Below are 12175 nucleotides of genomic sequence, written 5' to 3' on the forward strand. Positions count from 1 at the left end.
CGGAACTCTTCAGTTTCTTTCAGTCTTTCTCTGTCAGTGACTATGTTATCACTACTTACTGGATTTGCATCTGCTTCCACAGCTTGTATATGCTCTACATGAGCATCATCCAACCTCCCAGATGCTTCCACATCATCAAAACCCTCCATTTGTGATGAACTGTTGGTTAAAGAATCACCAATAACTCCTAGCTCTACAATGTCAACTCCATCATCAAAAGATTCTGCATTGTGGCCTGAGCTACTGGGCATATTCCTTACTAAAGTAGCTTCCTCGGTTGTATCATCCAATCCTGGATCAGAAACATCAGGATTTGAATCTTGCTGGTCTAAAGCCGTATGTGATTCCTCCCTCTCTTTTACATGTGTTGAGCCCACTTTGGCAGCTGAGACTCTAGGGCCAGTCTGTTGATCAGTTGCATGCTCCGGGTCATGAGGATGGGTGTCACCTCTTTCCTTCATGTTTGGACTTTTCTTTGCATCCTTGTTGACATGATTCGAAACACTTGTGCTCCCTTCACTTTCTGCTCTGTACCTTGAATTGTTGAACACATTTCCCATGCGCCTTCGAAGGGCGGCTTCCTCCCAGTCTCGCCGAACCTTCCCATCAAAATCTACAATTATTTCAGAGTCTGAGGAATCACTTGGGCCCTTCCTTTCTTTAGTGGAGTCAAACAGGCCATCTGCAGCATGTCTACGCCTCTTCTTTGCCTTAGAAGACCGCTTGTTTGAGGATGAAGGCATTCTCATTGGATGCGGCTCCATGACAACACAATCCTCTTCATCAGAGCTATCAGAAAGCTCAGAAGTAGCAAAACCAGAGTCATCAGTACCGTCCCGACAGCTTGAGTTGTGATAGCGACTGTGAAATTTTCTAGTAGCAGTGTCACTGTTTTGATTTTCCACCTCACTGTCCTCAGCATCATCCTCAATGACTATAACATCAGGAAATTCGCGCTTGTTAGAACTGCCTGGCATAGCAGCCCTTCTTTCTTCAAAAAAACTCATTTTCCCAGCCTTTTCTCCCTGTACAGAGCCACGTAGTTCTTCTTGAAACATAACATCATCCAGATTTGCGCTCCCACATTCAGGGCCTGACAGCACTGATTTTTGTCGTGATAGAGCTTCTGTTTCTTGTGGGCATGTATCTGCTAAGATTGATTCACCGTCATTCACAACATGGTGCATCATGTCAACCATCAAATTGTGGGCACGAACCTGCACTGCCCTGACTCTGATTGTAATCACAAATGCTTTTATCTTGAACTAGGTTTTCTGATCGACCGACCCCCACAACAATATAATCTCATGTCCCAAATCCTGCACTTATCAACGGGAACAACATTTTCATGCTGTAAGCCCCTTTGACTTGAACTTTGTCAGTGGCACAACTACCTTTTCTGATCCACTGACCCCCACGACAATATAGTCTCATGTCCCAAATCCTGCGCTTATCAACAGCAACGACCTTTTCATGCTGTAAGCCCCTCTAACTTGAACTTTGTCAATGGCTTTGCTTCTTAATGTTGCATACACTGCAGATCTCACACGCACAATGGTCTGGTTATTTTCCAAGAGCTTTGCTTTGCTTTGCAGGTGGCATCAGTAACCAACTTCTATAAAGCTGCTGCTTTGTTCACCAGTAAACCCTGCAGATTCTTGAAGTTTCAGGAGGAAAAAAAGGCAACAACATAGCCACAAAACTCAAATTGCCATGCACCATACCATAAACTCTTTTGTTATAGATGCATCTAAGATCAACATAAAGATACCGAGCACATCATGAAATTCTAAACAAGCCAAGGCTGTGTAGCAAGCATTTAACAGAGATGAACACACAGCAAAAGACTGAAACGCACAAAACACAAGCACTTGAGAAAACCTACAATTCACTATGTATTATGAAAAGAGTCAATTACAAAAGATGTTGGGTGTTGGACTCACACACTCACACACACAAACCTGCACATTAGGGTTAGGTGCAAGGTAGAGAAGCTCACACACAGAAATATGAGAGAGAGAGAGAGAGAGAGAGAGAGAGAGAGAGAGCGCCAAAAGTGTGGTATCCACAAAATGCAAGTCAACCCTTACATGTGTGCCACATCCATATAATATAGAAGTACAAAATAGTATATGTCCTTTCACACTTGATGTCCAAGGGGAAAAACCACGTGGGAAAAAGTGCCCTTGGTTAAGCCCTGTTCACACATAGCACTACCATAAGTGAGCATATGCCTGCAAATCCCCCCTGTAGTGGAAGCGTGAACCTGTACAAGGTAACAGATCACTCTCTGTATGAGAGTAATCCCAAAGCTTTGCGGAAAGCTTCAAACTTTTCTCGAGGTAAAGCCTTTGTGAATAGATCTACAACATTATCCTATGTAGGGCAATAAGATAAACTGATCTCCCCTGCATGTAGCCTCTCTCTGACATATTGATAATGAATCTCTATGTGCTTGGTACGTGCATGAAATACTGGATTTCGTGCCACGGCCATAACACTCTGGCTATCAATGAGAATGGTGGTGGGTGTCTGCTGACACTCACGAAGATCAGCCAATAGTCTCCTCAACCAAACACAATCTACTGTAGCTGTAAAGACTGCCCTGTACTCATCCTCACAAGTAGATGTAGCAACAGTGGGTTGCTTTTTACTCAACCAAGATATGCATGAACTGCCAAAAAAAAAACAATTCCCGCTGGTGGATTGCCTGGTATCATAATCACCAACCCAATCTGAATCACTATATGCATAAAGTTGCAAGCTGCCCCCCCTGGGATAGAACAAACCAAGATCCAGGGTACCCTTTAGATAGCGAAAAATGCGTTTGACTGCTTGCCAATGCTTTGTGCCTGGCTGTGCATGAATTTGCTCAACAAAGACACTCCAAAAGATATGTCTAGCCTCGTGTTACACAAATAAATGAGGCATCCCACTGCCTGGCTATAAATGCCGGCCTCAAAAGGCTCTCCAATATCATGCATAGTAAGCCGTACACCTGGTTCTACCGGAGTAGAAATGGGCTTACATTCATCCATGTGAAACCTTTTTAGCAAACTTTTTATGTACTTAGTTTGCTGCATAACAATGCCATCATCTGTATTCATAAACTGTATGCCGAGATAGTAGTGTAAAGGCCCCAAATCTGACATATCAAATTCAGCTTTCAAATCAGCTTTGAAATCTGAAATTTGTGCTTTGCTTGTACCTGTAATGAGCATGTCATCTACATACAAGATGACTATGAGAATATCGGCATCGGTTTTCTTCACATACAATGTGCTTTCAGCTGGACTATTCTCATAACCTTGGCTGGTTAGATGAGCATGTATCTTATCATACCAAGCTCTTGGAGCTTGCTTTAACCCATACAATGCTTTGTGCAACCTGCATACTTTATGTTCGTCACCAGGAACTACAAAATCAACGGGCTGATTTACATATACTTCCTCCTGTAAATCCCCGTTTAATAATGCAGTTTTGATATCCAATTGATGCACTTTCCATCCTTTATGGGCAGCCAATGCAATCACTGATCTTATTGTGGTCATTCTCGAAGTAGGAGCAAAAGTCTCTTCATAATCTATTCCCTTTTTCTGGGAGTAGCCTTTAGCCACAAGTCTTGCTTTGTACCTGTCAATAGTACCATCAGACTTTCTTTTGACTTTGTACACCCACTTTGTTCCAATTACATGCTTGCCTTTAGGCAATTCCACAAGATCCCATGTATTGTTCTTCATGATAGAAGAAATTTCAACTTGCATAGCTTGCAACCAATGCTCATTCTCATGTGCTTCTTCATAAGAAGAAGGCTCTTCTGAATCAAAGAGACCACCCATTTCGAATGCAGACTCCCCACGATGTACATTCAAAGCATGGCTAGAACTAGCCCTTGTTCTACCTGTGAGTGAAGCTGCAAGTTTGCTTTCTTGCAAAGTTTTCAGCAACCATCTTGGCACTGACTTGGCTGTATCCTTGGCTGTTTGCTCTTCCCTGACAAGATCTTCCACTTCTTCCATAGAAGGGGGTTGAATGGCTGGTTGTTCCACATGTTCTACATGTGTAGGGGCTGGCTGATCTGAATCCCCCCTAATTGAAATGGGTAAAAGTCCATCAAACATGTCCTGTAAGCCTGTATCATTGCTTTTATACAAGCTGTACATGGGCTGTTCTGAATTTTCAGCAAATACCACATCTCTACTGACAAAAATCCTTCGTGTAGTTGGATTATAAAGACGGTATCCTTTTCTCTCATTGCTGTAGCCCACAAAAATGCATTTAATTGCTTTGTCATCTAGCTTTGTTCGGAGTTGTTCTGGCACATGTGCATATGCCAAACACCCAAATGTACGCATATAATCCAGTGTTGGCTTTCGGCTTTACCAAGCCTCAAATGGTGTTATGGTTTTCAAAGCTTTTGTTGGACACCTGTTCAACACATTATAGCTTCCATCCAAAATTTGTGAGGCAACTTTTGTGCTTTCACCATGCATCTTGCCATCTCCATGAGAGATCTATTTTTCCTTTCAGCTACACCATTCTGTTGCGGTGTATAGGTATTAGGCACAGTACATTGGTGTTTGATGCCCTTTTGAAGCATATAATATTTGAATGCATTTGACATGTATTCTCCACCTCTATCGGAACGGGGTGTTTGGACTTTACATCCACAAAAAATTTCAGCCATTGCTACAAAGTGTCGAAAGCATGTAAACACATCTGCTTTTGCTTTCAAAGGGTAAGCCCAAGCAAACCTGGAGTAGTCATCAATGAATGTGACAAAGTAAAGATGCCCCCCTATGGATGGTGTCCGCATTGGCCCACATACATCACTATGTATGAGCTGTAATTTACTTTCAGCTCTAACAGCTCCATCTTTGGGGAATGGTTTTCGTTGCATCTTTCCCAAAATACACCCCTCACATACATGTCTTGGTGGAGACTCAAGAGGCGGCATATTATCAACCATATGATGCTTCTGCAAAAGCATCAAACTCTGAAAATTTACATGCCCAAAACGAGCATGCCATAGCTCTGCATCATGCATAGCAGGAGTGTGGGCAGCCACTGTATTTGCATCGTAAGTGCGTTTGTCATAGCTGTCCAGCTTATACAAGCCTTTGTATCGTGTTCCAGAAGTGACTATTTCATAACCCTTTGATGGGTCTTTTACCAAACACTTCCCGTCTTCAAATTCAACCTTCAAACCTTGGTCGTTTATGGCTGAGACGGAGAGCAGATTTTTCTTTATCCCTGGAACATACAATACATTTTTCATACATATATTGGCACCATTGGCTGCAATAAGTATGACATTACCAATTCCCTTTACTGGATATGTGTATGATCTGCACATGATACAGTGCGGCCATTTGAAGCATAAACCAAGTGCTGAAATACATCTTTGCATGAAGTGATGTGGCTCGAAGCACCACTATCAAAATACCATGATGCATTCTGTCTGTCAGATGCAATGCAAGACATATCAATGTCTGAAGCACTTGGTGTGTCACTAGTGCATGTGACCAAAAAAGTGTACTCTTCCTGGATTACATTAGCTAATTGTTGTGCTTTGTCATCAGAAGAGTCTGCTACTGCATTGCCTGCTTCTTTCCTTTTCTCTTTTGCAATCCGCTTCCTACATTCACTGATGTAGTGTCCAGGCTTATGGCAGTAGTGACATTTGCCCTTCTTTTTGGGCTTGTTTGCATCCCCTTTGTCAGACTTTTCACCACTAGAAGAGGGCTGTCCATGACCAGCCTTGCTAGACTGTTGTCCCCCATGCCTAAAGCTCTTTGCTTTACCCTTATCCTTGGCTGTAAATGCCTTTTCTCCACCACGGTTGCTAGATAAGTTTGCTCTTGTTTGCTCTTCCTGCAAGAGAAAACCCACGAGCTCTTCAAAAGTGACGGGATCACCACCTCCTCTCATTGAGAGGTTGAGAGAGGTGTGAAAGCCCAAATAGGAAGGTGGTAAAGAATGAAGAGTGTTGGTGACCATCTATCTGTCTGGGATAACCTCATCAATGTTGAGCAATTGTTCTTGCAAATCTTTCACTTTGGTGAGATGATCTGCCATGGAGTCACCCTCATCCATAGAAAGAAGATCCAATTGCCTCTTCAAGTAGGCAACTCTTGCCTCGTTGCGTACCTGATACATTGCTTCCAATGTGTTCCATGCAAGCTTCGATGTCTTGCATGAACGAATGTGCGGAATAATAGTCCCTTTCACTGAAAGGGCTATCAATGACATGGCCTGTGCATCTCTAGAGTCCCATCTCTTCTGCTCTTGTGTGGGAGCAGGATCTACATCAAGAGCTCTTTGAGCACCTCCCCTTTGAGGCGTGGCTAGCTGAATGGTATGTGGGCGTGTGTCATCACCACACACGATGCCCCAAAGCCCTTTGGCTACTCTCAAATTACGGATCATGAAACTCCAGAGGGAGTAGTTAGATCCATCTAGCTTGTCCTCCTGGGTGAGCACACCAAATACATCTATAGCATTTTGTGCCATGTCAACAAAATATATCTGCAAGCAAACCAAGCACCAATGTGCACTGCCAGGCAACCAAATGTCCTGTGCAAATGTATGCCTGCAAATCAAAGCAAGTGTAAACCTGCACCAAATTGTCCAATTACACACAATGTGTATACATACGCGGCAAATCGCAGGTGTAATGCCCAATTACATGCTCCAATTTGAAAATCCCCAATTTTTATGCACTCCAATCGCTTCAATGTGCATCTAATTGGCCAATTTTCACAAAAGCCCCAAATTTCTGCAAGTAAAAGAGGCTCAATTTGCTGATTTTGACCTCAATTTTGAAAACCCCCAAATTGCAGGCAAAGCAAAATGCCCAATTTTTTTCAATTTGTCCTGAAATTGAGAAATCCCCCAAATTTGACTGAATCCTGTACCACCTACAAGCTTTCAAATCTTCCTGGCAAAATCTGCCTGCAAACCTTATTTTGTTTTCTTTGTTTATTTTTTCTGTTTGCTGAAACAAAGGTACCTGGGCAGCAATGATGCACAGCCGGGAAGATGTAGTACGGAAGAGTCGTTGAAGAGAGTCGTTGCAGGTGCTGAATCAACGTTGTTGGCCAAGTCGTTGCAGCTGGAGAACACACGGAGCTGCAGGCTGGTGTATGCACATGGCAGCTGGCGGAGGCGTGCAAAGCTGCAGATGTCGTGAGATCTGCAAAGCTGCAGACAGGTGCACACAGGTGACGAGGCAGGCGCCAGGTGTCAGGCTAGGCAAGCGTAGGCAGAGGCGAGCGCTGGGCAGGTGCCGGACGAGCTAGGCGGAGGGTGCGAACAGAGGCACAGGGTGCCTGGAGTCGTCGGCGGCAGCGGTTGTGCACGTTCGGAAGGGACCAGCCCGCAGGCGAGCGCTGGGCGCTGGTGTCGGACCACCGTGGGCTAGCAGCTGCAACCGTGAGTCGACGACAACCTGAGCAGAACGGCTGTCGACGGGGTAGAACGGGCGTGGTCGACAGCAACGGAGCGAAACGGGCGTGGTCGAAGCTGGGCGACGCGGGCGACAGTCAGGAGCAGACGGCGACTGGAATGGAACAGAGACGGAGACGCCGGACGTGGTCGCCGGCCGGAAGGGAGCAGAACGCCGACGTGCCTCTGGGCGACCGGATGGAGCGCTGAGGGCCAGGGTGCCCAGAAGCGTGACAGAGCTGGTCGGCGCCGGTGCCGGGTCGCCGGCTGCAGGGGAGGTGCCGCCCGGGAGGCTGGGCGGAGGTGGTGGGCTCCCCACTAGGGCCGCCCGTCTCTGGCGGCCGGACGGCGGAGCAGTGAGGGAATTCGACGGACGGAAAAACGCAGGTGACGGAATCCGACAGACGGAAAAACGCAAGCGACGGAAATTCGCAGCCTGTCAACGGAATTTCGCAGGATTTCTGTCAGCTGCAGATTTGCAGGGCCAGCTCCCAGCTCTGATACCAAATGTTGGGTGTTGGACTCACACACTCACACACACAAACCTGCACATTAGGGTTAGGTGCAAGGTAGAGAAGCTCACACACAGAAATGAGAGAGAGAGAGAGAGAGAGAGAGAGAGAGAGAGAGCCAAAAGTGTGGTATCCACAAAATGCAAGTCAACCCTTGCATGTGTGCCACATTCATATAATATAGAAGTACAAAATATTATATGTTAGAGTGTCCTTTCACACTTGATGTCCAAAGGGAAAAACCACATGGGAAAAAGTGCCCTTGGTTCAGCCCTGTTCACACATAGCACTACCATAAGTGAGCATATGCCTGCAAAAGAGTCTTTGACAACTAATGTAAACTAATCCTAAATGATGACCAATAGCAGAAGTTATGGAAACATCCTGCTTTCCTTAAACACTTGCTGCTCTTTGCTAACTTTTAACAACTCCCTCCAAACGCACACTTGAGAGCTTCACTAGAAAAGTTGCCTGGCGTTTCATGGAATGTGCATCAAAGACATTTCATACCTTTACAAATGTGTGTATATTGTTTTTTTGGGTGGGAGATGGCAAACAAGGGGCCTGGATTTCAGGACCCGCAGGCTAAAGGAGGACAACTCGTAGAGATTGAAAAGCACCCACATAGCTTGTTTATGGTATACCCTATTTGCACTCTAGAACCACTTTCATAGAATTCCAGCTGAAGCAAGGCTCTAGGAGATTTAAGCGCTGATACCAAATTCAAGGCTACAAGCTACTTGCAAGCATTTAACAAAGATAAACACACAGCAAAGACAGAGATGCACAGAACTCGAGCACTTTAGTAAACCTACGACTAACACTAGATTATGTAAAGAGTCAATTTACAGACAATTGTCTTCATAACTCATGTAAAGTAATCCCCAAAAAAAACCAATGGCAGAAGTAACCCAAGTTGATGGGAACACCCTGCTTTCATCAAACACGTGCATGTGCGCACGCTTGCTTTCATCTTCTTTTGAGTGTTTGTTGTGGTACAGGAAGGAAGTGGGGAGGCTCTGTTTGAAACGGTGAAAAGCACATGCCTCTCATGTATCTCATGTTTAAAATTGTTGAAAACATCACAGATAAAAGCTCATCTAAAAGGGCATGGGAAATCGTTAGTCAGAAACAGCAAAAGTTGCCGATTGGTTGAGATCTCCCTACCTTTTGGTTTGAGATCTTCCTTTGTATATTTATTTAATAGAAGTCTCTTTTCTGGAGACAGAAAAAGAATAAAGAAACAGCAAAAATTTGATTTCAAAAGCAGAATACTTCAGTAGGAATCATGATTTGCAAAGAAAACTTAAGGTCATCTAGTTTGCAAAACATCAGGAAATTAGGGTTTGTTAATAATCACTGCATACTAAGGATGGGGGACGTGAGATTACAGAAGTTAGGGTTTTCAAAATAACAAAGGACACTTAGCATGAGATTAAGGTTTGCAGACAATCAGTGGCAAGGGTTTGCACTGATGATCACCGACATACTTGGAATAGGAGAAATAAAATTACCGTCAGCAAATAATCAACGACCTACTTAGAATGGAAAATTCAAGCAAGTCGGAGGTAAAACTTGACCAAAAACAGTTAGTGTTATGGGCAACCAGAGTTTGCAAATCACCATTGATTCAACGCATCATGTGATTAGAGTTTTCAGATACATGAGAGATTAGGGTTTTAGAGAAAACAACATAAGACGATGGAGGCTCACCAGATTCGCGCAGAATTCCTTCGATGGTGAATAAGCAGGCAAAACGATCTTATTTGGTCATGGCCTCGTTGCTGTCGTGAAGTTTTGGTCTGCTGCAAGACCCTAACAGACAGGAAGTGCCTTTTAAGGTGACGAGAGCGCGTACACAGAGAGAGAGAGAGAGAGAGAGAGAGAGAGAGAGAGAGAGGACGAATAGAGCATTTGAATTAATTATAAATTTAAATCGTTATTAAAACTTGAATGATGGGGCAATGTAACGAATTAAGCATTTGAAGTAATTATAAAAAATCAAATTTTATTAAAAATGAATTTGATTTAATTATAGGAATTAAATAATGTATATTCTCTTCATAAAAATTTTGAGGGTAGCAAGAAATACATCTCTACCTAAACAATAGTATGATTTCAATTACTAGGCAAACATAATAAGAGCTTTGGCTGATATAGGTGGTTTGATTTGAAGGATTTGAAGGTAATGCTGGCCCAATTGAATTTCATCTTTAAAATTTGTGTACTTGGGGTGAAATAGGCCAACATAGTTAATAGAACAGGGACTTATAACTAGCCTCCTATGAGACACAAGTAAAGCAAGTAGACTTGTGGAGTCGAGACTATGGAGCACAGGATATCCTGGGACTCCATCCACAATAGTAAGTAATATTTCATCTTCAAAAATTGTGTACTTCAGGTGGAATAGGTTATAGCATAGTTAGTGGAATAGGGACTTGTACACCTAGCCTCCTATGAGACAAAACGGGTAGACTTGCACGCACCTAAAATATGTAATCAAGACTATGGAGCATCCAAAAAACATAATCCAAGCTATTATAGATCCCTCTATTAAGGAAAGAATGAAAATTCTTGTAAATAATGAGCTCCACATTTTTGGGTCGAATCTTTCTTCTCTAGCTAGGTAGTGACTTTGTGGGCATACTTTTTTGGGTAATTATGTATATGGACTTGTTCTAGCCATCCAAAAAACATAATCCAAGCTCTTATAGATCCCTCTATTAAGGAAAGAATGAAAATTCTTGTAAATAATGAGCTCCACGTTTTTGGGTCGAATCTTTCTTCTTTAGCTAGGTAGTGACTTTGTGGGCATACTTTTTTGGGTAATTATGTATATGGACTTGTCTAGCCAAGCAAAAGAAACGACCCATGAAGGAGGCTGTCAAGGCCTCTACTCCAAATGACCCTATCTTGGCTGAAATAGAAACAACCTCGAAGGAGGTCAAGCAAAATCTAGCACAATTCAATGATAAATCTATGGAGAAGGGAAAAAAGAAATGTTGTTCCAAGCAAACAAGCAAGGGTGACAATCTAGTCAACCCAAAGTGGATCTGATGAAGAAACGGCTTCATCTTGGTCATCCATGAGTGAGCCCAAGAAATCCAAGCCTAAGCCAAGGCTTGATAAAGGGAAATCCCCAATGGACCGACCATGTGTTCCCATAGAACCCTAACCCAATGTTAAGGAAAATCTCGCATTAAGAAGGTGCAAGAGTTGGTCAAAGAGGTCCAAGTTAAACTGAACCCCATGCTGCTTGAGCAAGTGCTGGAATATGAGACCTTGCACACATCTAGACCACCATTGAAACCCACGTTATGATCAGCACCAAGGTCATTGGGGGGTCATTGCTTCCGATTGAATCTCCATTAGAAGCAACCAAGCCACTAAGCCAAGACTCAGCGTCTCACCATACAAAACTGATGCGTTGCACACAAAATTACTTGATGCTATTGTTGAGGACTCCAAAGGGAAATGTCATTTGATGTCCATGGGGTTATATATGCTCTATTCTTGTATGATTCCCACTTACATAAGAAAAGCTTATAAGGCTCCCATATACAATCCCATGGCCAAGCTCACCCCACCAAGTGGAACGAGAGTATCAACCATGTGACATTGCATGCCTCAAAGCATTATTATCCTTAGAAGTGTGCATCCCCATAGGCTTTCTATTGCAAATCACAACTTTCTTATCCTTTGAAATGCACATCTCCATAGGCTTTCACGTCTCTAGACACACCCTAAAGATTGGATGGATGGAAACCTTTGTGCACATGTCCAAGAACCCACCGAGCCCTAAATCACACTTAAACTCTCATTCGGAAGCCCAACATATGCCATGAACTACCCAAAGTGCATGTAAACAAGCCAAACACTAACTTTGAGAGCAAGGACGTGAATGCTATGACACATGTGGCATTTAAAGGTCACCTCAATCTTAGATAGCTCTATCGATGTCATTGTCTCGCAAAAGATTGTTGGGAGACCTGGAGAAAACCACCCTTGAATGATGACTTAAATGATGACACAAACATTATGGCTAAACTAGCTAATGACACAACATGACAGCTAATAAACCAAAGGGAATACAAGACGTCAAAGTATGGGTTTAGCTTCATACAATCCTTTTTGGTTATGTATTTCGAGTAGGCAAGGTCCTATCGTGCCATACTCAGATGCCCATACATGATGAGAGAGTCTAGGCGCATACACAT

General features: G+C 43.4%; 1 protein-coding gene across 1 annotated transcript in view; it reads right to left on the reverse strand.

The window, feature by feature from the left end:
• LOC147639170 (uncharacterized) overlaps positions 1 to 9924 on the reverse strand; it is a 51875-nt gene extending 41951 nt beyond the window's left edge. The window contains exons 1-2 of the mRNA XM_086788032.1: positions 9672 to 9924; positions 1 to 1648 (exon numbers count right to left, since the gene is read on the reverse strand). The exon at positions 1 to 1648 is cut by the window's left edge and continues 52 nt beyond it. Of these exons, the coding sequence (XP_086644158.1) occupies positions 1 to 1199 (1199 nt within the window). The 5' untranslated portion in view covers positions 1200 to 1648; positions 9672 to 9924. The remainder of the gene's footprint in view (positions 1649 to 9671) is intronic.
• Between the last annotated feature and the right edge of the window lie 2251 nt (positions 9925 to 12175).

Source organism: Cibotium barometz, chromosome 4 (genome assembly GCF_041138505.1).
Source record: "Cibotium barometz isolate CiBa-2024 chromosome 4, ASM4113850v1, whole genome shotgun sequence".
Taxonomy (NCBI): Eukaryota; Viridiplantae; Streptophyta; class Polypodiopsida; order Cyatheales; family Cibotiaceae; genus Cibotium; species Cibotium barometz.